The sequence below is a fragment of the Bombus huntii genome, chromosome 11 (assembly GCF_024542735.1).
Source record: "Bombus huntii isolate Logan2020A chromosome 11, iyBomHunt1.1, whole genome shotgun sequence".
NCBI classification, from domain to species: domain Eukaryota; kingdom Metazoa; phylum Arthropoda; class Insecta; order Hymenoptera; family Apidae; genus Bombus; species Bombus huntii.
This window is the reverse complement of record NC_066248.1, coordinates 5,443,809-5,464,648: the sequence shown is the minus strand read 5'-3', so window position 1 is coordinate 5,464,648 and position 20,840 is coordinate 5,443,809. Positions and strand designations below refer to the sequence as shown.

Genomic DNA, 20,840 nt, shown 5'->3' with positions numbered 1-20,840 from the left:
TCAATCACCTATTATTAAAACTGTCCATTTCTTAAATTTGGTTATAAAATTAAAGAATATTTAATTATTCGGCATAAAGAATACCAATTTCTCAAAAGCATTGAATATCATATTATGTTATCTACTGCTAAAAGACTTATGTCTTTAGGTCGAATAGGCTGTTCCTCTTTTCAGCTATGTCATATCGAAATACGCCTTTTTCTAAACACTAAATGAGAACTAGAAAATGAACTAAATTGTACTTATCATATTTTCCCTTGTAATCTTCGTATTTAACTTAGAAAATATCTCGAAATTATCCTTTTATATATATATTATGATACTAATCTATCTGATATAATCTGTTTCAGATTATACTGGATTCACAAAGCTGTGCAATTCGGGGTGCTATTAGTACTGCTGCGTTTTCTGTTGTTTCGAAGTACCGTGACCCAAAACGCATGTTATTCATTGGTGTCTCTGGTGTTACGTGTGTGCCGTATAATTGTTTGACGGCTCAGAACGCTGGTTGAGGATCGCGAAAAGCGTTATAACAAACAACAACCACTAATCGTACAGAAGCATAATCTAATGGTGCGAGTTGTTCTCCGACTTCATTGCTCGCCGTTTCCAACGAGCAATCGCTATGTTCAAACATCCCATCGGTTGGCCTTTTCGATGTTTCTATTTGTTCATAATTAAATTAGCGTTCGCTAGAGATATCAATTCCACAGAGAGGTGCAGTTACGAAACTGGTCCAAAAAAAAAAAAAAAAAAAAAAGGAAAAAACACACACACACGGATGATAAGACGTACATTCGAAGCTTTCGAAGTTATATATAAAAGTCACTTTGTTATAACTCCTAAAACTGAACAGAAAGAGTGTAACCACCCTTGAGTAAATACGTCGTCTTTTTGTTCAACGGTAGAAAAGGGAAAAGAAAGTTCAAATATTTACGACCATACGTTTTTATCTGTGTCGTGTATTTTTCATGACGCCGTCTCAAAAAGGAGTTCCGTTCTTGAATATCGATATTTCGCATATCGTTGATCCGTGGTGACGAGACACTTGAAATATTCGAACAAGTTTGTTGCTGAAAGATTTAATTCTTGATACTTTTTATCGGTCTGTTACATTTAAATCATACTACACGATAGTTATATCGTAAAGTGCGATTTTGAAATTATACGACGTGAGAACTCCGTGAGCCGGCAGCTCGAATACTGTTCGAAATTATTCGACATTTGCCATAAAACCTTGTGATTTCATTGGTATTTCGTTAAATATGTTTCTTTTTACGGGATCTCTCTTTACATCACTATATCTTGGTGATCAGAAATAAAAGATGCGTAAGAAAGGACAAATTATTTGTATTTTTACATTTTGAAAAGTAATCAGTATCGTGTATAATGTGTCTTTTATTGGTTGACTATTTAATTTAAGTAATCGATTCAATCTTCCAGTGAATTTTTGTGATCTTTTAAGCAATAAGATTCTATCGTGTATTGCGTTATAGAGGACACGTCCTGCTTCATTTCTTTTTTGCCAAAACGGAGAAAAAGATTTGAGAGAAAAGAAAGGAGGAAAGAGAAACAGATTTAACATTAATCGTAGAAAATAAATCGAAGCGATTAGATTATTATTATGCGAGTATGTATTTTACAACATTGCCAAACGATTTTAACGCCCGCTAAATTTCTTCCTTTTTCATAATTTTTACGATGTGTAGAAGTAGTGAAAAATTCCTTCCTGTAAAAGATCGTTTAATCCTTTCAGAAGCAGGGATTTTTTTAGACGCCCAACCATTTCCTTAGAGTGAACTTTTTCACGATTTAATGTAATAAGCTGTAATACAGTAAAACTATATGTATAGTACGAAAGCTGGGAGGATTGAACGTTCAAAATTTAGCATCGAATCCTTTCGAGTCTGCGTGGTACATGATTTTTCTTTTTTCTTGGAATTACAAAATAAGTTCTACTACTTTGTTAACGAAGAACAAAGCATAGACTCGAAATGGTCGAAATGATCGAAAAGGAACATTTTTAATGCCAGTTGGAGGAGTTACAAATTCGTCGTGCCTTTGTGTCGTCGCGATCTGGCATTTTGTTCGTTCATTTGTACTGCGACGTAAGATTCATAGATGGATATTTGGTAATGATTTTACGTCGAAGCACACGCTCGGTTCCATCATTCGGTTTCACCATCAACGAACCAAGTTACTGTTTCCAAACCGATCACACCAGATATTTGGGTGGTCGTGTATAATTACTATTTCTGTATAAAAAAAAAGAACTATTCGTATGCGTTTAATTATTGTTGTTATTTTAATTGGATTATTTGTAAAAACAAAAAAGGGAGACATTTAATGGAAAATGCGCTTGTTATAGCTTTGTTTGATATATTTAAGTTAGCTCGAATTTATCGAGTACATTTACTTGTTTTCTTGTAATTAAACAAATAGATGAAATTTGGGATATATCCTTTCTTATTTTAATGTTCCTTGTTTCCTTATCTCAAGATGTTTTATCAAGATTATTTATAAGTTATTATATAAGGTATATTCCTTATGAGTATATATCTATAAGGCTATAACATATACCTATAAGATATATAGCCATATATATGAATCTTAAAATTTTAAGTTAATAATAAATCTAAATGTGTAAAACGAGCATTTGTACGAATAATTTGCTTCGTTTTTGGTGAAATTGAAGATGTAAAAGGACATTGACGAGTGCCAAAACATCCAGCTTGTTACAATTGACACAAATGTAATACGATCACTGCTAAATCATTGTAATGGAGAAGATTGTCAAAACACGTTACAGATTACCCCATTGTTTTTATTCATGATCAAGTGCGTTGAAACGTTTTCCTGTAAATCAAGAATACCAATGTAGAACTCAACACACTAAGATCACATGTCATACAGCGTTTTTCAAATCTGCCATCGGTAGACAGACACAACGCATTTATCCAAGTCTTCAAGATGTTAACGCAAACCCTAACCATCAAGAATACCAAGCGTTTATTATTAGAGGTCTAACCTAAAAAGGAAGACGGAAACTTAAAGACAAGAGAAGACAGGAGCTCAAAAGTTTTTATTAGGACCCTACCATCATCTAATTAAAAATTTAAACGATTTTGAACAAGAAATATAATTTCAATAAATATTCACCATTGATACTATTGGAATTGAAGTAACCAATTATTCTCTGAACTGCTCAAACTCCAACCACAGCGAAATATTAATATTAATATAAAATAAATAAAATTGTTCGAAAAGCAAGATAGTAACAAAAAATAAAACCATAAATTAGTTACAAAGTACACAAGCGTTTCTTCAAGAAAAAGAAGGAAAATCAGTAGGCAAAAGATTGTAACGACCCGATTGGAAAAATGGTTACGTTTAAAACGTTTATCATCCAAACGTGAGCCAAGATACAGAAATATCGGTAGGTATATTAAGGTGTATTATAACATCCACAATATGTTATCAAAGCTAAAATTTTGAAGGCATTGGCAACTCGTTTTTCTGTTTCGATAAACTTTTCCACGTGCATACATATACGATAACACTTCCAGTAGCGGCCGATCGGCCAATGTGATTACATTAGAATTAAATATAGGCGGAAAGAGCCAACAAATTTGTATATATACGAATTTATCGATGATTAGCGTGAAAAGAATTTTATATGTATGCACGATGATTTGATGCATCCATTTTTGTTATTCATTCGTATGCTCCAGAAAAATATTCGCGTGTTTTTCGCTATGCCCGTAACGACATATGTTCTATATACTATATAATTATGTATATTATTGTGTTATTGTATTTATATTTTATTGCATTAACCTGTGTATATACAATACACATTCCAACGCTCTTCTTTCGATAAGATATGCATATATACATACGCATCTTTACGTTTTTATATTGCTATCAACATAATAGAGAAATTTGAAAATGTGTGCTTGGTAATTAATATTTGATACGTTTATTTCAATAATGCCCTCGGTGAATTTGCATAAAGCGTATATAATTTCACAGATTTTAATTATGTTCGTTAACCCTCTATAACCCATTCTGTGACATCTTTTATCTGATTATTAATTTAAACGATATAAAATAAAACTGTTAGAGAATACAAATGTTTCTTGGTAAAATTGAAATTTATAAGTTAATAAATTATATGAAATGGTCCGTGGAGGGTTAATTATGAATAAAAATCTTTTCTCTGCAACACTAAATCCCATGTGACGCAAATTTACACATGACAAAGTTTTTTAATACTACATTCGTTGCCTGTGTCTTTAAAACAATTGATTATATTAATCCTCATCCGTACCTCGTGTCAATTTGACACATTTTTCACGTGAAAGATGATGTTATTCCGCTATTTGTAGAAAATTGATCTGACCTTGTGATTTTTATTTTTTTAACGTGGAATATATATATGTATATGTATATATTTAGTATTGTTAAGGGCAAAACATGCGATAAAAGGGTGTGACAACACTTGTTAGAAAAAGGGCCCTATCTGTCAATCTGACACACATAGTTCTGATCAAGTCCATTGACGACTAGTTCATTGCCTTGTTATTGTTGCACAACAATCATGCATTCACTGTACATCCCCTTCAGAATGCAATTAGACATGCATAGCTTTGAGTATTAAAATTTCGTATGGGTATAAAGAAAAGAAGAGGCGTTATGTCTTCTTTTTGTTCTGTTTGTCGCGAGACAAAGCTAAGAACAGTAATATCGAAGCAATGCGAAGTAGAACACGTGCGAATGAAATCCGATACTTGTGAAGGAGAATTAGTGTGAATGTGTGTAAACGATAAGGAGAAAAACTAATTATTTCATTTTATTGATGTTTTACGATTGTGTCAGTTTGACGCACGAGAGACACATTAAATTATAAAAATGAGGGACGGATGAGGGTTATGTTAAAACCGCCAGTTTTGAAAACGCGTATATGATTTTTTCGACTAGAAGGACCGACTTCTCCTTCAGTTCTCTTCTGAAAAGAGCATATGATATTTTTAAATTGATCATCTCGTGTCCTTAAGTTCGAACGGGCTTCCTTTTGATATTTATTTCATTGCGATATTTATTATCCATCGTTCAAAAATGCTGCCAAGAAACAATGAAAGATTACATACTACATATGCTAGGAAGAGAGAGAAAACGAGGAAAGTATCATCAAACGAGGAAGGGAAGAGAAGAGGAATGAATAAACCTTTGTGAAAGGAAAGTCGATCGAATACAGCGTTGAAAAAATGACTAAAAGACGAGGAAGAAAGAAAAACTATGTGAAGGAGTAATGCTACCGAAGGTCACCGCCTGCTAGTCTTGTCTATATTGTTATTCGGTTACATAGTGCATATAAGGAAACAATATTTAATATAATCGATTTAATTAATATTGTACTTCTATAAATTACATTAAAAACAATGAACCATTACAAACGAATCTTTTAACATACCCTTTGAAACGGTTAATAAAAATAATTCAAAGAAACAGTCTCGCTGGTGTATTGAATAATTCATAAAGTTATAACATTTATAGAATTACAAATTATATTTCGAAGCTTTTTATTATTTTTCATTTTTCAAATTTACGTTGTTAATGTAAAATATTGAAGCACGAAAACATTAATGAAAAAAAAACGAAACGCTCTTCGTCTCTTATTTTTATTACAAAAATTGATTGTTATATAATTTAGCACATGATATTTCTTTTGCATTGGTTTTTTAAATTAACAAATCTTTACATTAAAAGAAAATATAAATATACGATAAAAATATGCGAACGAAGATTCTAAATAAAATAAGAGAAGGGATAAACATAAAAGTAGAATCAGATAGTAATATACGCGTTGGAATCGGTCAAGTCAAAGTAGAAAAGGACGAATTGCTACGGGTAGATGGTGTAAGAACAACACAACACGATCGTATAGTACTTAAATGCTATAAAGAATGTAGTAAAACGTGAAGGATCGAATTTCGCGTATCAAAATAGTGTTGAGAAGAAAAAACAAAAAATGAGCATACTTGAAAAAAAAGAAAGATGGTATGGTACGTTTGGAGTGTTGAAATGTAGCAAATAAAATTTACCAAAAAAAGAGCTTTGTTTTATAATATTTCATACTTCATTTCCAACATAAATTTTGTTCAATATTTTACAGCACTATACATTGTACTTTTTAAACATGCAATACAACATATTAAGAGCACATGCAATTAAATATTTGGGAGATTTTATTATGTATAGGATAAATAAAAAGCATTTTTTTTTAGCTTTTTTAAAGATTATTATAGATTCAGAACACAATGAATCTTGATATACATATGTGTATTCCTGTGCTATACAAGTGATCATTGCGGATAGTTACAGGCTTTTATCTACGATGATACGAATGTTCCCAATTTTACCAATCCAGAATGTCTTATCATGCGTATTGATTTCCACGACCATTACATTACGACTCTTCCATGAAAAACAAATATTTTTATGTTACTACAGAATCGATAATCATGATGAATTCACAATATACACATATATGTATATATATATATATATAGGATGTTCTGTATACATTAATAATTATGATACAATTATAGGAAGTGAATGATTCTACATAAAAAATAAGTCGAAAAAGTAGAATAGAATTACTTTATATGAGATTTTCTTTTCCAGCAAATTGACTTTGAAATCCTTATGTAAAATAAGTAATTTTGAAGATTCGCTTTAATAATATAGACAAATAATTGTTCCAAATGCTGCCAATTGCTTAGCGTGTATAGCTGCGTTCGTTTTTAATTAAGTTATTTTGCACTTTAACCTATGTTGTGTCTTTCATTATTCAAAGGCTGAAACAATCCTCGTTTTTAGTTACTGAAATTTTATTGTATATTTTTAAATATAATAAGTCACGTTTTCAGCAAATTCACAAAATTCAGCACATTTACCGTCAATTAATCTTATGTTTTCAAATTATTTGATTTTTAAATTAAATATGTTTTCCATCCTTCTCGTAATTTAAAAAATATTCCTTGTGGCTTAACAATTATACTTTTAACTTTCTTATTTTACTCACCGTTCATGTTTCTCATTCTAATTTAACAATCAGAATCCTATCCAGATCCTATGCTATTTATTTCAGCTCATGAATCTTATTGTCAGAGTAAGAAACATGAAGCATAAGATAACAAGAAAAGTTACCATACGAGTATATTTCTAGAGTGAAATAAAATTGTTTGCAACTTGCAAAAAAAGCTCAAACGAGAATTCCCACAATTTAATTTTTGCAATGAAATTTTTTTCATTATCTCAATATCTAGAACTGACCCTACAAATATTCTCCACATATTTTGAGATACTATATATATATATATATATATATGTATACATTGGTATATACATGTATCTACAGTTGTTTTAGCAGAAATACGAGAGCGTCGCTACTGTCAGTTTTTTCCATAGATCGATGTTCACTCCATTGATGCCGCTTAATAAGGCTATGTAATGTCAGAAGACAGACGAAAAATTAAAAGTTATCCTGTGTCGCCTTGAAACATGCTATACTGTATAGATATATATATCTACAATCAACATGAATGAATAGTCGTCTTAACAAAGACATGAACGTATGGCTATTGTCAATCTTTTCATAGATTGACGCCCATCGACACTAGTTAATAAACCAAAGACCGTTATACAAAAGTGTGGTAAGCGGCAAACAGTGAGCGATAAGCGACAGGGTGACAAAACAAGTGACGATTGAGCCACAGAAATTAAATCAAACCTATAGATCTACATATATGGAATAGACCATATATAGCAGCTGAGCAACCAGCGATAAAAGATTGTCGCTTACCGCTTACCGCTTATTGCTCTTCGATCTTAATCGCTAATCGTGGCGTAACACGTAACATCGTAAGACAGACAAAAACTGAGATAATTTAGTAACGATCTCGTGGAAAGCGCCATCCGTGCGTAAATGGTAAAAGTGTGAAACGATGGCGCGTGAATAAACCACAGACGGGTGCCATAGTGCCGTTCATTGATTGCGCTTGTCCGGTGCCATATTCCTTGCTCCAGAGTGCGGCGTTTATTGCGCAAAATCCAATCACTAGCGTTTCGCCATTTTTGTTGACCATTCAGTAGTTTCCGCGAAAACGGTTATAAGGCAGCCTGTCCGGCAAAAGTGATCACGCTCGTTACCTAAATATCGATTCATCTCGATTCAGATCCAGAATCGCGATTAGATTCATAGAATAAACGATAGAGTTCTTACCGTTCCTTCTTTTTCTCTGTACTCGTTACTTTCTCAATTTATGTATGTATAATGTACATATATATAACTGTACTTTGAACGTTCCTACGAATTTTGTGATAGAATTACGCATCGACAACACGTGAGTATTATTGCTACTTTGATACTTCTCACTCATGTAGAAAATGTTGCTCTTCTCGACGACTGAGTAAATAAAAATTTCATCTTAATTCTTCAACCGTGCGTTCGTTGATGTTGAGAAAGGCTGTGCCACGGCTGTTTTTAATTTATAATTTTGTTTAAGTTTCTATTGTCAATATATTTTCTTTCTTATAACTTATTTATTATATTATTATATATTATACTCTTTTGAAATTATATTTCTGAAAAATGAGAAAAAGGAGTTTAGATCACTTCTACGGAATTTTCTTACTTTCGTGTTTACCGGTAGCGTTAGTTCGAAAATGGTGGAAACGAAAAGTAAAAATTGCAGCAGAGATACATTCAATGACGCACGGATTTTTTTACATTGATTACTAATGTGCTTTTTATTATAAATTTACACGTCTCAAATTTGCACACTTTGCATAGCAAACTAAATAAAATTTTCGAACAGTGACATGTATAGACATCAATATTGATATTGGTACAATGAAGTGACAAGTACTTCGAACCAACTTTTATCTTGTATTTTTCCACGCTTTCCATGAAGTAATACGGAATAATGAGAAGTAAAATAGTTACATAAAAAGGTTGACAAAAATAATATTAGAAAATCGCAAAAAAGCAATAAATGTGCAAACATATCCGATAAAAAAGAGACAGTATGGACAAATTAAATATTCGCAGTGATATAAGATAGAAACGCAATCTAAGCAATGTGTACATTTATCTTCTTTCGAATGGAACTCGCCATTTATTATAAAGATAAGCTCTTTCAATAATTTATTTAATTTATTACGGATCCAGATATTCCAAATAATTTTAATTTTTCAATAATCAATAATAAAATGAACAATACGAAAATTCTGATTTTTTACAATCAATTTCCAATCTTTTTATTTGTTACAATTATTTTTGTTCCAATTAATTTCGAGACGGACGATTTCTCCGCACACTTCGCTGTGAATGCAATTTTAGATCTGGACAAACGAAACAATGTAACCGAAAGCGAAGTGTAAAATAGACGAAATAAGGAAGGCAGAGGTTGAAAAAAGAATGGTCAGCCCGCGGACGAACACGAGGCAGACTGAAATTTCTAGCACGCACGATTTCCGAGGTTCTATAGACTCTCTGTTCATTTCTCTGTTCCGTACTATTTTTGGCGCGTGCATAGGTATGGAGACGTTTAGGCGATTTCACAGTAATAGAAGCCGAGCTAACAGATGCAATTGCGCAAATCGTTTTGCCGGTATATCGCTCGAGATCGACGGTCGTGCAAAAGCCTCAGATCGAAGAATCGCGTCTGAATTTGGGAGTGAAGCTTGGCACGCGTCGCTATCTTTATTCTGTACATGATAGAACATAATTTTTGATAAATTTAATATTTTATGTGAAACAAATGAAATGAAAGTTAGTTTGATCGCTCATTGCAATTTTTTTAATATACGTATATATGTCATAAACAGGATTTTTAATAAACCTTTCATTCAAATAAAATGTGAATTAGTAGTAAATTAATTTGATAATTTAATAAGTTTTGTTTATCATTCAATAGAACTTTTTAATGTATTAATAATTGTCTTTTTATAATATATAAATATTACTAATGAAGTGTGAGTTTGATATTAAAAAGAAAAATAATATGTGTACTCAAAATACAGTTTAAAATACAACACTTTATTGAAATTAGATTACTTATATATATATAGATATAATAATATTTCTTTTTAGTAATGCTAATTATCTTTTCAGGTCAGTGTCAGGAAAAATAGGCCGTTGAGAGTTTACAGTACTTAGCACCGGGGAAAATAAAAAAAGAATGAGCAGGATGCCACAACGCGTGAAAAGTGCGTCCAACGTAAACAAAACGCAGATCAAGGAAGAAGCTTCCACATCGTCCGTTCTTGCTGGGAATTCTAGCGATGATGATCCGAACGTAGCAGAAGTATAAAATAAAAGAATTTAGGAATCACTTAATTATCAAGTTTTTTAAATAATTAGAATTGTTTGTATAAAATACAATTATTATTTCACTATTATGCGAATCAAAAAATCAAATGTAACTGGATATTTACATAACTGTTTCGTAGTAATATACATATAATAACATATACAATGACTGCAAAAGGTATTTGAACACGACTGTATTTATCGTAACAATCACATATTAATTAAGTAGATCTAAGTATATTTAATTTTATATTTAATAGTACTTTCATATGACTATAGAACATGAAACGTCTAATTAAAGATTCCGAACTCTGCAGGTTGTACTATCGAATAAAGGCGGGCCAAAATTAATTCACCACGGTTACATGTATACATTGCACAAGAAGCAACCGTACAATATCCGATGGAGATGTGTTCGCAGAACTATGCATTGTAGAGGCAGTCTTATCACTACCACGAGTTGGACGAAGCCAAGGGTGCGTATGGAGCACAATCATAAGCCAGACTTCGCGGCCGCTCAGATTGCCAGGAAACGATACTTGGCTCTTGGCAAACCTAGCGTGTTAACAAGTAGGTTCACCAACTTTTCCATTGATTATAATTTAGCTCGTTTATCGATTCCTGCCTGAATTTTCAAAAATACATCTGAGGGGATATTTTCATAATGCACAATATCACGTTTAAACTTTGTGTGTTTCGTAGACGTAGAAGGAAATACTGTCAAGTCTATGAACGTACCACAACGAGTGCTTCACAAGGAGAATAATGTACTAGAACAGAAAGGTAGGAGACCGAAGACGCGAGCTACAGCCAGGAAAAGTAAGTGTTTTGAAGACTTTTATAATTGTTAATAATTTATTAATAATCAGAATCCAATCTTGGAAATCCAATATTGGAAATGGTTTGTTATATGTTATATAGTATTGTGTAGAGTGGATAATTCTTTTTGATATGTTATTTAATAAATTATTGTGTTTTAAATTAAGACACTAATGAAAGTCATTAAATGATTCTCCAGAAGATTAATAGGGAATAGAAAAATCAGTAGAGTGATTAGATACAATTAAAAACAGAGATTCATATTTCTAGCTACCGATTTAAGATTACTATGAATGAATTGGAAAGTTATAACGAATTAAACACTGTAACTCGTATTTACATTTACAATGAGATGTACAAATGATTCTACTATAAAAAGAAGACTGAATATATGTGGTCGTGTTCAATTATCTAGCATATAAATCATCGTATAAATATTAATTTTAATTAAAACGACTAAGAATACATAAATTCCAGTGTTTGGGAATTTATACAATATATAATTTTAGATCTATAATTTTAGACTAGCATTACGACTATAATGAATTGAATCTTTCAATCAGTCAGGACTAATAATTACGTAGAAAATACATGAATTCATTCTGTTGAGTTAATGTTAATGCCCAGCGTAATCGCTGCTTATAAATCCGCAGTATCCTACATATTCAAAAACAGATTATTGTTAGCGATCGTTCGTCTAAAATCAGGCGAGAGTATTATCGCGCGATTGATAGCCAACAGTTATTTTATATATACTTACGTACACTTACTCACACATACAGGCGGTCTTTTATATAACATAAAATTCGAAATGTTTGTGAAAATTGTAATTATTTCATTATTTCTGCAATCGTTTGGATCGTTAACTTTATTTTTGTTTAACTATGAAGTTACTAATAAATACTATAGGAGAATATATTGTGTGATAAATATCATATTACACTAATTTATAGAGTAATTCGTTTTCTTTTTAATAAACATTTTATCATTGTGCAAATAATTAATCAGACAAATAAAACCGCTCACAATTTAAAATGAAACACAGTAGCGGTAAAGTAATCGCTTGAAAACCATCAGTGTGAATATGTTCTCAATCCTTGCATTTCTATAGCCAAATCATTGGAGATCTGCCGAATCTAAAGTAATAACGCATGAAGTTTCAGAAACTATTTATGTTAGTCGTAAAATGACGAGTTAACAAATAAGAGGAGAAAAATTTCTGTTTGCATTTAACTTTATTTTCGTTTATATTTGCAATATTCGCTTTATACATAATGTAACAGTTTTATACAACAGATACAGTAAAACTAAATAAGAACAAAACACAGAGGAATATTTATCTGCTTTTCTTACAGTATCATTTATTTATAATTTCCCATTTTTCGCTCAAGTGGTAGATCTCATGGTGAAGACGGCGAAATACCGACGACATATCGATTATTATCGATAACCCTCGCTATCTAAAACAATCGATGTTGTTTTGTCATTATCGATAATTTCGATATTTTTGTTGTATATTTATTAGCATATATTCATTCATAATATTCAAAATAGAAGTCAATCAAAATCTAACTATCAGATGACAGATTGTAATTCTTAACTACCAATTCTATCATAGATTTCATTGGTTAGAAAAATTCGTGGAATTTAAATTATCGAAAGTAATCGATAATTATCGAAGATTGTGACTATCAATATCTCCCTAGCTCTATTTCAAAGTCCGTATTCAGAGGGTTAATTACCGCGTAAAGAACGCGACCCAATGGGCAAGAGACGCATTTCAATTTGCGTGTACAGTGTGTCCAAGATGGCGGGCATCTTGAAGATGCGCGCGAGAAAAAGGGAGCTGTGGTAAGCGGCTCCCGATCGATGAGAATTCGCTCGGACGAGGCTCGAGTGAGTCGAACGTGATCAGGTCGGTTAGTAATTCCTTAGCGAAGAGAGACCCGGGAACGCGCACACGATAGCAACACGAAACACGGTACGGATAATATGCGTCGACGACCGGCGGCGCCGTCGCACATGCGCGCCCTGACGCGCCCCTGTTCGTCCACCGATTTCGATTTTAGTCACTCCCGGGTTCGGCTTCGGGGAAAATCGTTCCGCTCTCGTAGCGAGCCTTACTCGTCCAGACGCGTCGTGAAAAAAACTCGCACGGATTTTAGTAGCGATTCTTGGTCGATCGAGTAGAAATACAAACGCGTCCCTACACGAGCCACAACTCTCTAACATTCGACAATTTTTCCTATTCGCGACGAGTAGATATATATATATATATACACATATATATTTGTACGTCTTCGACGTATACCACGAAAGAGAAGAAACGAGAAAGAGAGAAGCAGATTTTTGGGCGATTATTTCCTTGTGTCGTCGTTCACGGACGATCGTATCCCAATACCGGTTTAATCGTCAGACGTTTACACGGGCCAGCGAGATTAGACACGCCGAGAATAACGCGATAGGAAACCAGTGTTGATCTTTGGTAAGAATCTGATCGAGCAGAGAAATATCGAGAGAGAGAGAGAGAGAGAGAGAGAGAGAGTGAGAGAGGGAGTGAGAGGGGAGAATTTTGGACGAGAAATCGAGCAATTCATTTGTGTAGTTTAGAATATCACTCCTGGGAATATCGTACGAGGGTCGATAAATTGTCGCGTGGTCGTTGTCGGTACAACGGTTCTCTGACGCGGCGCACAATACCGAAAATCGAACCGGTTCGTAGCCGCGAATCGACCAACGAACTGGATTCAGTCTAAGTGACACCGTAACGAACAACAGAGAAAAAAAGAGGGACGAAAACAGAGAGAGAGAGAGAGGAAAAAAAAGCACAGAGAGGTAGAGTAAACGTAACGACGTAGCAGCGGCGTGTGCTACTCGATATCGTGCTTGGCCGCAACGGTTGCCATTTTATAGTCAGTCGCTCAAGAGAGTTCTTCGGGGAGGCAAGAAGGAGAGGGAGAACTGAGTAAGAACAAAAGAGCGAGTAAGATAATGCGAAAAAGGTAGAAGGAGCGAGAGAGGAAGAGAAAGAGAGAGAGAGACAGGGAAAATAAAGAAGAGAGAAGGATCGAGGGAACGTAGCATATGAGACGGGAAACGTGGTTTGATGGTGGGGAGAGGGAGGGGAAGATATTGAAGTAGGAAAGAGAGAGAAGAAGAGAAGAAAGAAAGGAACTTCGCAGATGGAGTAGAACTTCCGTAGATGTTTTTAGATCGTTTTCGATCATACGTACGAACTAAGCTTTTTCTCTCTTCTTTCTTTTTTCTTCCTTTTTTTGATAGTTGTGTCAACTAACACGTTGCAATGCAATATCGATTTGGCCTGCGTAATATACGTGTGGTATACTATCGCACGTTCTCATCGGATAAATCGTTAATACGTATTATCCGTGTGTCGTCTACTGAGTGATGATACGGTGTGCTAAAAGGAGTGGGAGTAATAGAGAGGCATTCAGAGACGAGAAAGATAGTGCGTGAACGCACTATATACATGTATACTTTATCTACTCAGTATGATTATCGTTAGCGCTTTTTTTACAGTATCTCACTATACCGAAAAATTTATATCATATATTATAGTATTTCAATATTTATTCTTTTTATGAATATAACACCTTGTGTGTTATTGTTATTGTATTAGTATTTAGGATTGTGAAATGTATTTACTTATACTTGTTAATACTTTCAAATTTAATTATGGTATTTATATTGGTAGATCAGGAGTATTTTATTATTTATAAGGTTTTTTAACATGATATAAAAAATACATTATTTTGAATAGAGTTTAATAAAGGAAAATATTTTTTTCATCTATTTATTCTTATTCTCTTAAAAAATTATTCTGCACAGTCAGAAATCAGAATTCAACATCATCTGTTTATTGGATAATGATCCTACGATCTAATTTCTCATTCTACTCGATGTTTGAAATAGGTTACATGATATGATAATTCTCGACTAACCAAACGTGGTAAATCAACGAACATCATCATAGATTCACTTACAACCGAGATATACTCACTATTCACCATCACATCATTTTCTTTGTGTCAAAATCATGAATGTGCGAATTTTTACTTTTTCAGTAAAGAAGTGGACTGAATATCTTTCTTTTTGTTCTCATATGTATTGTATTTATGAGTGTAATGTAACAGATGTGTAGTAACAGGAGCATAGTAGTGATTAACCGAATTACATATTCATGGTATTGACATAATTTAATTTAAATTAATCTACAATATAATGCCATACATCTTTCCTTTTTTATTTTTCAACTTCTCGCTCGTCTATGAAGTAAAAGAAAAAGTATGATTAGGACGCCGATGCCAAGATATTGTTACGAGTAGTCGATTTGTGAATTAACGCGGGAAAATGTCGTTTCTTTATGTTGTCTTATGTCTTGTGTAGAGTGTAGAGTACATCTATACTTCTCTAACTAGCCAGAGATGGGAACCTTATTTGGCCAATTATTCAGAGGTAGATCTAGGAAATCCCAAATATCGTCTCCATTAATCTATTAAGAGTCAATATTGCGTTAATACGACATACTATTTTAAAGTTGTTATTTTCAACAACCTTTCAACTTCTCAGATTTTTTAGATCTTCAAATGTTCGGATTTCCAGATTTTCAAATTTGTGCATTTTTTAGTGTTGTATATTATTTACTTTTTTACGCTATATTTCATAGCTTGGTCCTTAATGGGTTAAATGGGAGTGAAAGATGAATATCTGACACATTTATTCATTTTACATATATATCCATGTTAGTAGTTCTGCATTAATTAATCACCATTTTGCTACATGAACTGACCGTCGCTATCTCCATCACTTCGCGAAACTATTATAATTTCATTGAGCTTCTAGTGTTACGTAATTATGTAAAATAAACGAATATGTCAGGTATTCTATTTTATTCGCATTTAATGGAGAAGAAACGTATCTCTTAGAAATAAGGTTCCGACTCGTGGTCAGTTAGTGGAGCATTACCCTGTCCTCTTTAGTCAAAAAATGTTTTACCTAGCATTTTTTCATTATCCAAACTAAGAAGAGAGATTTAAAATTCGTTAATAAAACAAGTTTCCTTCTTGGTATTTTAGCACCATGGATTTCACGGAATTCTTTTTTCATAGCCGCAATACCTGTTTAAGTATCGAACCATGATTTATCACTTATCATAACTTTACAAATATCTCAGTTTCTTTAAATTTCATAAACTCGTAGAATACATGTGGACAAAATAGCGCTGAAAAAATTACCAAGCAAACCCTTGAAATTCTTTCTTCATATCCACAATGTTAAAAACCAAAATTTAATAATATAAATTGATTGAAATAAAAATTGCATAAATGTTGCATTAACGCAACGTTGGCTCTTAGTGGGTTAACGCGGCAGTACTGTATCGCGTTTTCGTCCCACAGAGAAAACACGCCATTGGAACGAAAATACGATCAGCGTGGAATTGGCGATCGACAAAACAGCGAGTCAAATACGAGCACGACGGCTACGACGGTGGGTCGGCTTGTACTGGTGGCCTGCAAGGACACCGTGAAGCTGACTACCCGCCGTCTCCTGCAGGAGCGTCAACGTGACCGAAATTGCCACGCGAAGGTCATCACGTCTTCCAACGCGGATATCGTGGAGGGCATTCGGCTTGAGGACGTCGCCATGAAGCAGGAACCCGAGGACGAGGAGGATTCCTACCTGGAGGCAGTCGAGATGCCGTCTCTATCGCCCTCGTCGTCCAGCAATAGGCATGCAGGTGCAGCACATCGTGTTCGGTCTCATGCACGTAGTCTACGTTCTATGACGAACCCAAGCGCGGTTTGGGCACATTTTGATCTGTGTGCTAACGATCCTCTACGTGCACTGTGTCGAATCTGTGGGGCAGTGGTGGTTAGAGGCGGGGCAAATCCACGACAGTGTGGTACAACGAACCTTCATCGACATCTCAGGGTACATCACGGTGGCAGACTCATTGGCACTCGCTATCACGGTAATAGTTGTTGGTCGAACCTTTCAGAAGCCGAACTGATGATTATATTGTGGATGTTTATACATTTATGAGAATGCACATAATACTTATATACTTAATACCATAATTTGGTCCCACTATTAATTCCAGCTCTATTCATCTTGGTAATTCATCAGTATGACCAGTAATTCACTCACAATAAGGAACAAGTTATAAGCATCTAACAGTACAAGTATTCAGAATCAGTAGTGCATTGTTGACTGAGCCAATTACATTGCAGTAAGATGATGTAAATAATCCTAAATTCCAAGATGAATTCAGGGAAATAATGCTTGTAATACTCACTTTTCTCTACTTTTTCATATATGAAGTTGATCAGAGTGGTTTCTGAATGATTCGATCATTTGCTAGTACTTCCATACTAAGAGAGTGATAGTATGTAATTTGATAATTGTATCAAAGTTGTTAATGGTTATTGCTATAGTGTGTATGAGTTTATGTAAGATAAGATTTGAAATATGGTTTATATTTATTATATGAATAATATTGGGATCTCTGTAATCAGAGGACTTTTTATTACTTGGGTAATGAACAATCTGGGGAATATATGCATTTTTAATGTATCTTGTTGATATTTTCTGGAGAATCATTTTAATGAACATGAATGGACATGAACTATTTGTATCTTCATAAGCTGTAGTAGTTATATTCATGAACTGAAAGTAATAATAGTTGTTTTTCACAGTACTACAATCACCTCAGACCAATTCAACAGGCAAGACTATAAGAATAGCAGCGCAGTCCTTGGTAAGATCTCATATTAGAAATATTGCACCAGCACCTATATCAGAGCAACAACAGCAACAGCAGCAACGACAACCAAAGACTCTTGTGTTAAAAACAATACCCTTAAAAGTAAAGCAGGTTGCACCTACGACCATTAAAATGCCACCCCGACAGATAAATCAGGGAGTGCCTCATAATATCGTACACCAACAGCCTACAGAGGTAGTGACATTATTACGTATCAGTTTCTATAGCAATAACTTAAATATTTAATATCTTTGTTTTTTAGGTTTGTTTAAGATGGAACAGTTATCACAGCAACATGCAGAACAGTTTCCCATCTTTATTGGATTCTGAACAGTTCGTCGATGTCACCCTGGCCTGCGAAGGCCGCTCGTTGAAATGTCATAAAATGATACTGTCAGCATGCAGTGATTATCTCGCTGATCTATTACGCGAAAACCCATGTCAGCATCCAATCATTTTAATGAAGGATCTTAAATTTTGGGAGGTAGAAGCACTAGTCAAATTCATGTACCGCGGAGAAGTAAACGTCGCCCACGATAAACTGCCACAATTGTTGAACGCAGCTGAGGCTTTACAAGTAAAAGGATTAGCCGGTCCAAATCCTTCTTCACGGGTGAACGATGTTTTTTTTATTGTTTAATGGATCTAAGATTCCGTTGATACAAGTCTTTACAAAGCATATTTTTTTTGACAGAATCCAAAGCCACCTTTACTTATTCCGCAATCGAAACCGGTAGTATCTCAACAAGTTCCTCGAGGCGCTTCAGAGACCAAAGAGAAACCTTCCACTTCTGGAGTTTCTACGCCTTCTAGTCCTAAACGCGCGCAAAAACGACAACACTCGGAACCAATCGAGCCAAAACCCTTTACAAAGATACGCTTACAACGACCTGTTACACCGTCACAGATTACTACGGTTAAGTTGGAACCCCTAGATATCCCTCTCAGTCCTACGGAAATGTTCCCCGAAAATAACGAGGACAGTTCAACTCCGTCGAATTTTGACAAACTCATGAGTTTACACGAGGAAGATGATCCAGGTGGCAACGAGGCTACCGATGGCGAAAGAGAAATTCATTTCTGCGAGATACCCGACCCACCCGATATAAACGATAGCGAGGATCAAATGGAATTTGTACCTACGGACTTTTTAGAACAAGAACAAGACATAGTCGAAGAAACAGATACAGCCTCGAACAAAGATTGCAAAGAAGAAGAATCTAGGGAGGATTATAGTTCTGTTGAACTCGAGATCGGTGAAGGAGACGGAGTCGAATGTTCAAAAGAAAAGAAGCCGGTTTAGTGAGATGTTCTGAATTCAGTATTTGGTTTGTTTGACGGAAATGGAGTAAGATCGTCGTTTCGGATTTTTAACAAATTCTTGGAATTATCCAGTATTGCCACGAGACTTTTATTTTGTTAATCAAGTATTGATTTCAATGGTTTCCTCTTTTCTTCGAAATTAATACAAGAGAGAATAATGTATATATACATATATCTATATATTATTTTTGTGATAGTGTTTTATGAAATCTATCGTCGCATTAAATCATTATGCAATATATGCAATTTTAACTTTATTTGTGTTTAATCAGACGGAACGCAACATGAAGTTATACATATATCGAGATTTTACCGTTTGTTCTCAGAGTAATATGACAAATATTTCATCGACATTGTAAATAGAACGTAAACGATAAAAAGTAAAACTATTTTTATCACTTACCGTATGAATCGTAGCGGCTACGTATACCTTTCGAGTATTTTCTTCAAGTTCACTGTTCGAAACTGATATTTCTATACAAACAACTATGCCAGAAAGTATGAGAGAGATATTTAAGTGAATATTATTAATTAATTACATATATTTACAAGAGTACCTATAACTACTTTTCTTGCATAGTTTTTAGAGATTCGAATACGATATATGACTTCTACGTTGTCAAACAATTTTAATTTATTTGTTGAACAAAACTTTTATATTATACTTTTTTAAATCGTAGATCGATTTCATTAGTCAAGTAGAAATTGATCGATTATTTTAAATTCGAATGATATTTGAATCTAATGAAAATCACTTTGAATCATTAATGAAAATTCGGAGATTACCTATTCCTATTTTAATCACAAATATGCTAACAGCATAAAAAGGATATAGCTTCTTGAAAAGAAAGTTGTACCTGTTAATTTTCATGGTCGTTTGCAGTATAATATGATAAACAGTACAACGGGTTAATATTTTTTGTTATTTATGTTGTATGAAATCTGTTTATTTTGATAATATCCTTTTAAATATGTACGTAGGCATTGTATGGAATAAGATGTCTGAATTTACTAATACATTAATGAAAATCAAATACATTCATGCGTTAATCGTAAAAATTCATTATTATTAAATAAAATTGCAAAATTAATAAAGTGATAACTCGATATATCATACTTTTTATTACATTTCTACCTTTTCTCGTAGGTTCCTAAAGATCATTGCGTAAATTTTACTTCGAAAAAAGAATTATCTTTTTAGCATTATACGTGTATATTAAGCGTTATGTAAAAATAACATTCTACGTATATGGTATATATTAAATCGAAGCTAGCGGCAAAATTACGTTTGTTGTAAAGATCCATGTATGATTGAAAAGTATATGTACATTGTATAACATGTGAAATTATGTGTTATAAATAAACTGCTATAATAGTACATAGCGAAATAATATGCGTTAAGTATGTTTTATTCTAAAAAATTTACTAGTTTTACTATTATTCTATGACAAATTACTTTTCTTTAAAATAAAGAATTATAAATAAAATTGAAAAAAAAAACATTTTATCGATTATTTGGGAAAATTCGAAAAATTA

The 20,840-nt window shown here is 33.5% G+C and overlaps 2 protein-coding genes across 9 annotated transcripts in view; both read left to right on the top strand.

Annotated features, from left to right (window-relative positions):
- The window catches only part of LOC126871263 (putative fatty acyl-CoA reductase CG5065), a 43,423-nt gene extending 40,966 nt beyond the window's left edge, over positions 1 to 2,457 (top strand). For all 3 annotated transcript variants that reach the window (XM_050629867.1, XM_050629870.1, XM_050629871.1), the window contains exon 6: positions 351 to 2,457. In XM_050629867.1, coding sequence (XP_050485824.1) covers positions 351 to 492 — 142 coding nt within the window. In that variant the 3' untranslated portion in view covers positions 493 to 2,457. The remainder of the gene's footprint in view (positions 1 to 350) is intronic.
- Positions 2,458 to 7,977: 5,520 nt separating this feature from the next.
- LOC126871261 (protein tramtrack, beta isoform-like) lies at positions 7,978 to 20,413 on the top strand. 6 transcript variants are annotated; one of them, XM_050629859.1, is made up of 7 exons: positions 7,978 to 8,408; positions 10,181 to 10,373; positions 10,696 to 10,948; positions 11,081 to 11,197; positions 17,914 to 18,176; positions 18,244 to 18,594; positions 18,676 to 20,413. In XM_050629859.1, exons 2-7 carry the CDS (start codon positions 10,248 to 10,250, stop codon positions 19,282 to 19,284), a joined length of 1,719 nt encoding a protein of 572 aa, XP_050485816.1. In that variant the 5' UTR covers positions 7,978 to 8,408; positions 10,181 to 10,247; the 3' UTR covers positions 19,285 to 20,413. The 6 variants fall into 6 exon arrangements, with proteins under 6 accessions (XP_050485816.1, XP_050485821.1, XP_050485820.1 ...); XM_050629864.1 differs by having other exon boundaries at positions 8,001 to 8,408; positions 10,181 to 10,556; XM_050629863.1 differs by having other exon boundaries at positions 8,001 to 8,408; positions 10,181 to 10,613.
- The last annotated feature ends 427 nt before the right edge of the window (positions 20,414 to 20,840 follow it).

What these genes read in the sequence shown, in the direction of transcription:
- LOC126871261 (XM_050629859.1), top strand. Translation starts at nt 10,248, where the DNA reads ATGAGCAGGATGCCACAACGCGTGAAAAGTGCGTCCAACGTAAACAAA. An exon ending in ATGATCCGAACGTAGCAGAA is followed by an intron (nt 10,374 to 10,695) that starts GTATAAAATAAA and finishes CGAACTCTGCAG; the next exon opens with GTTGTACTATCGAATAAAGG. An exon ending in CAAACCTAGCGTGTTAACAA is followed by an intron (nt 10,949 to 11,080) that starts GTAGGTTCACCA and finishes TGTGTTTCGTAG; the next exon opens with ACGTAGAAGGAAATACTGTC.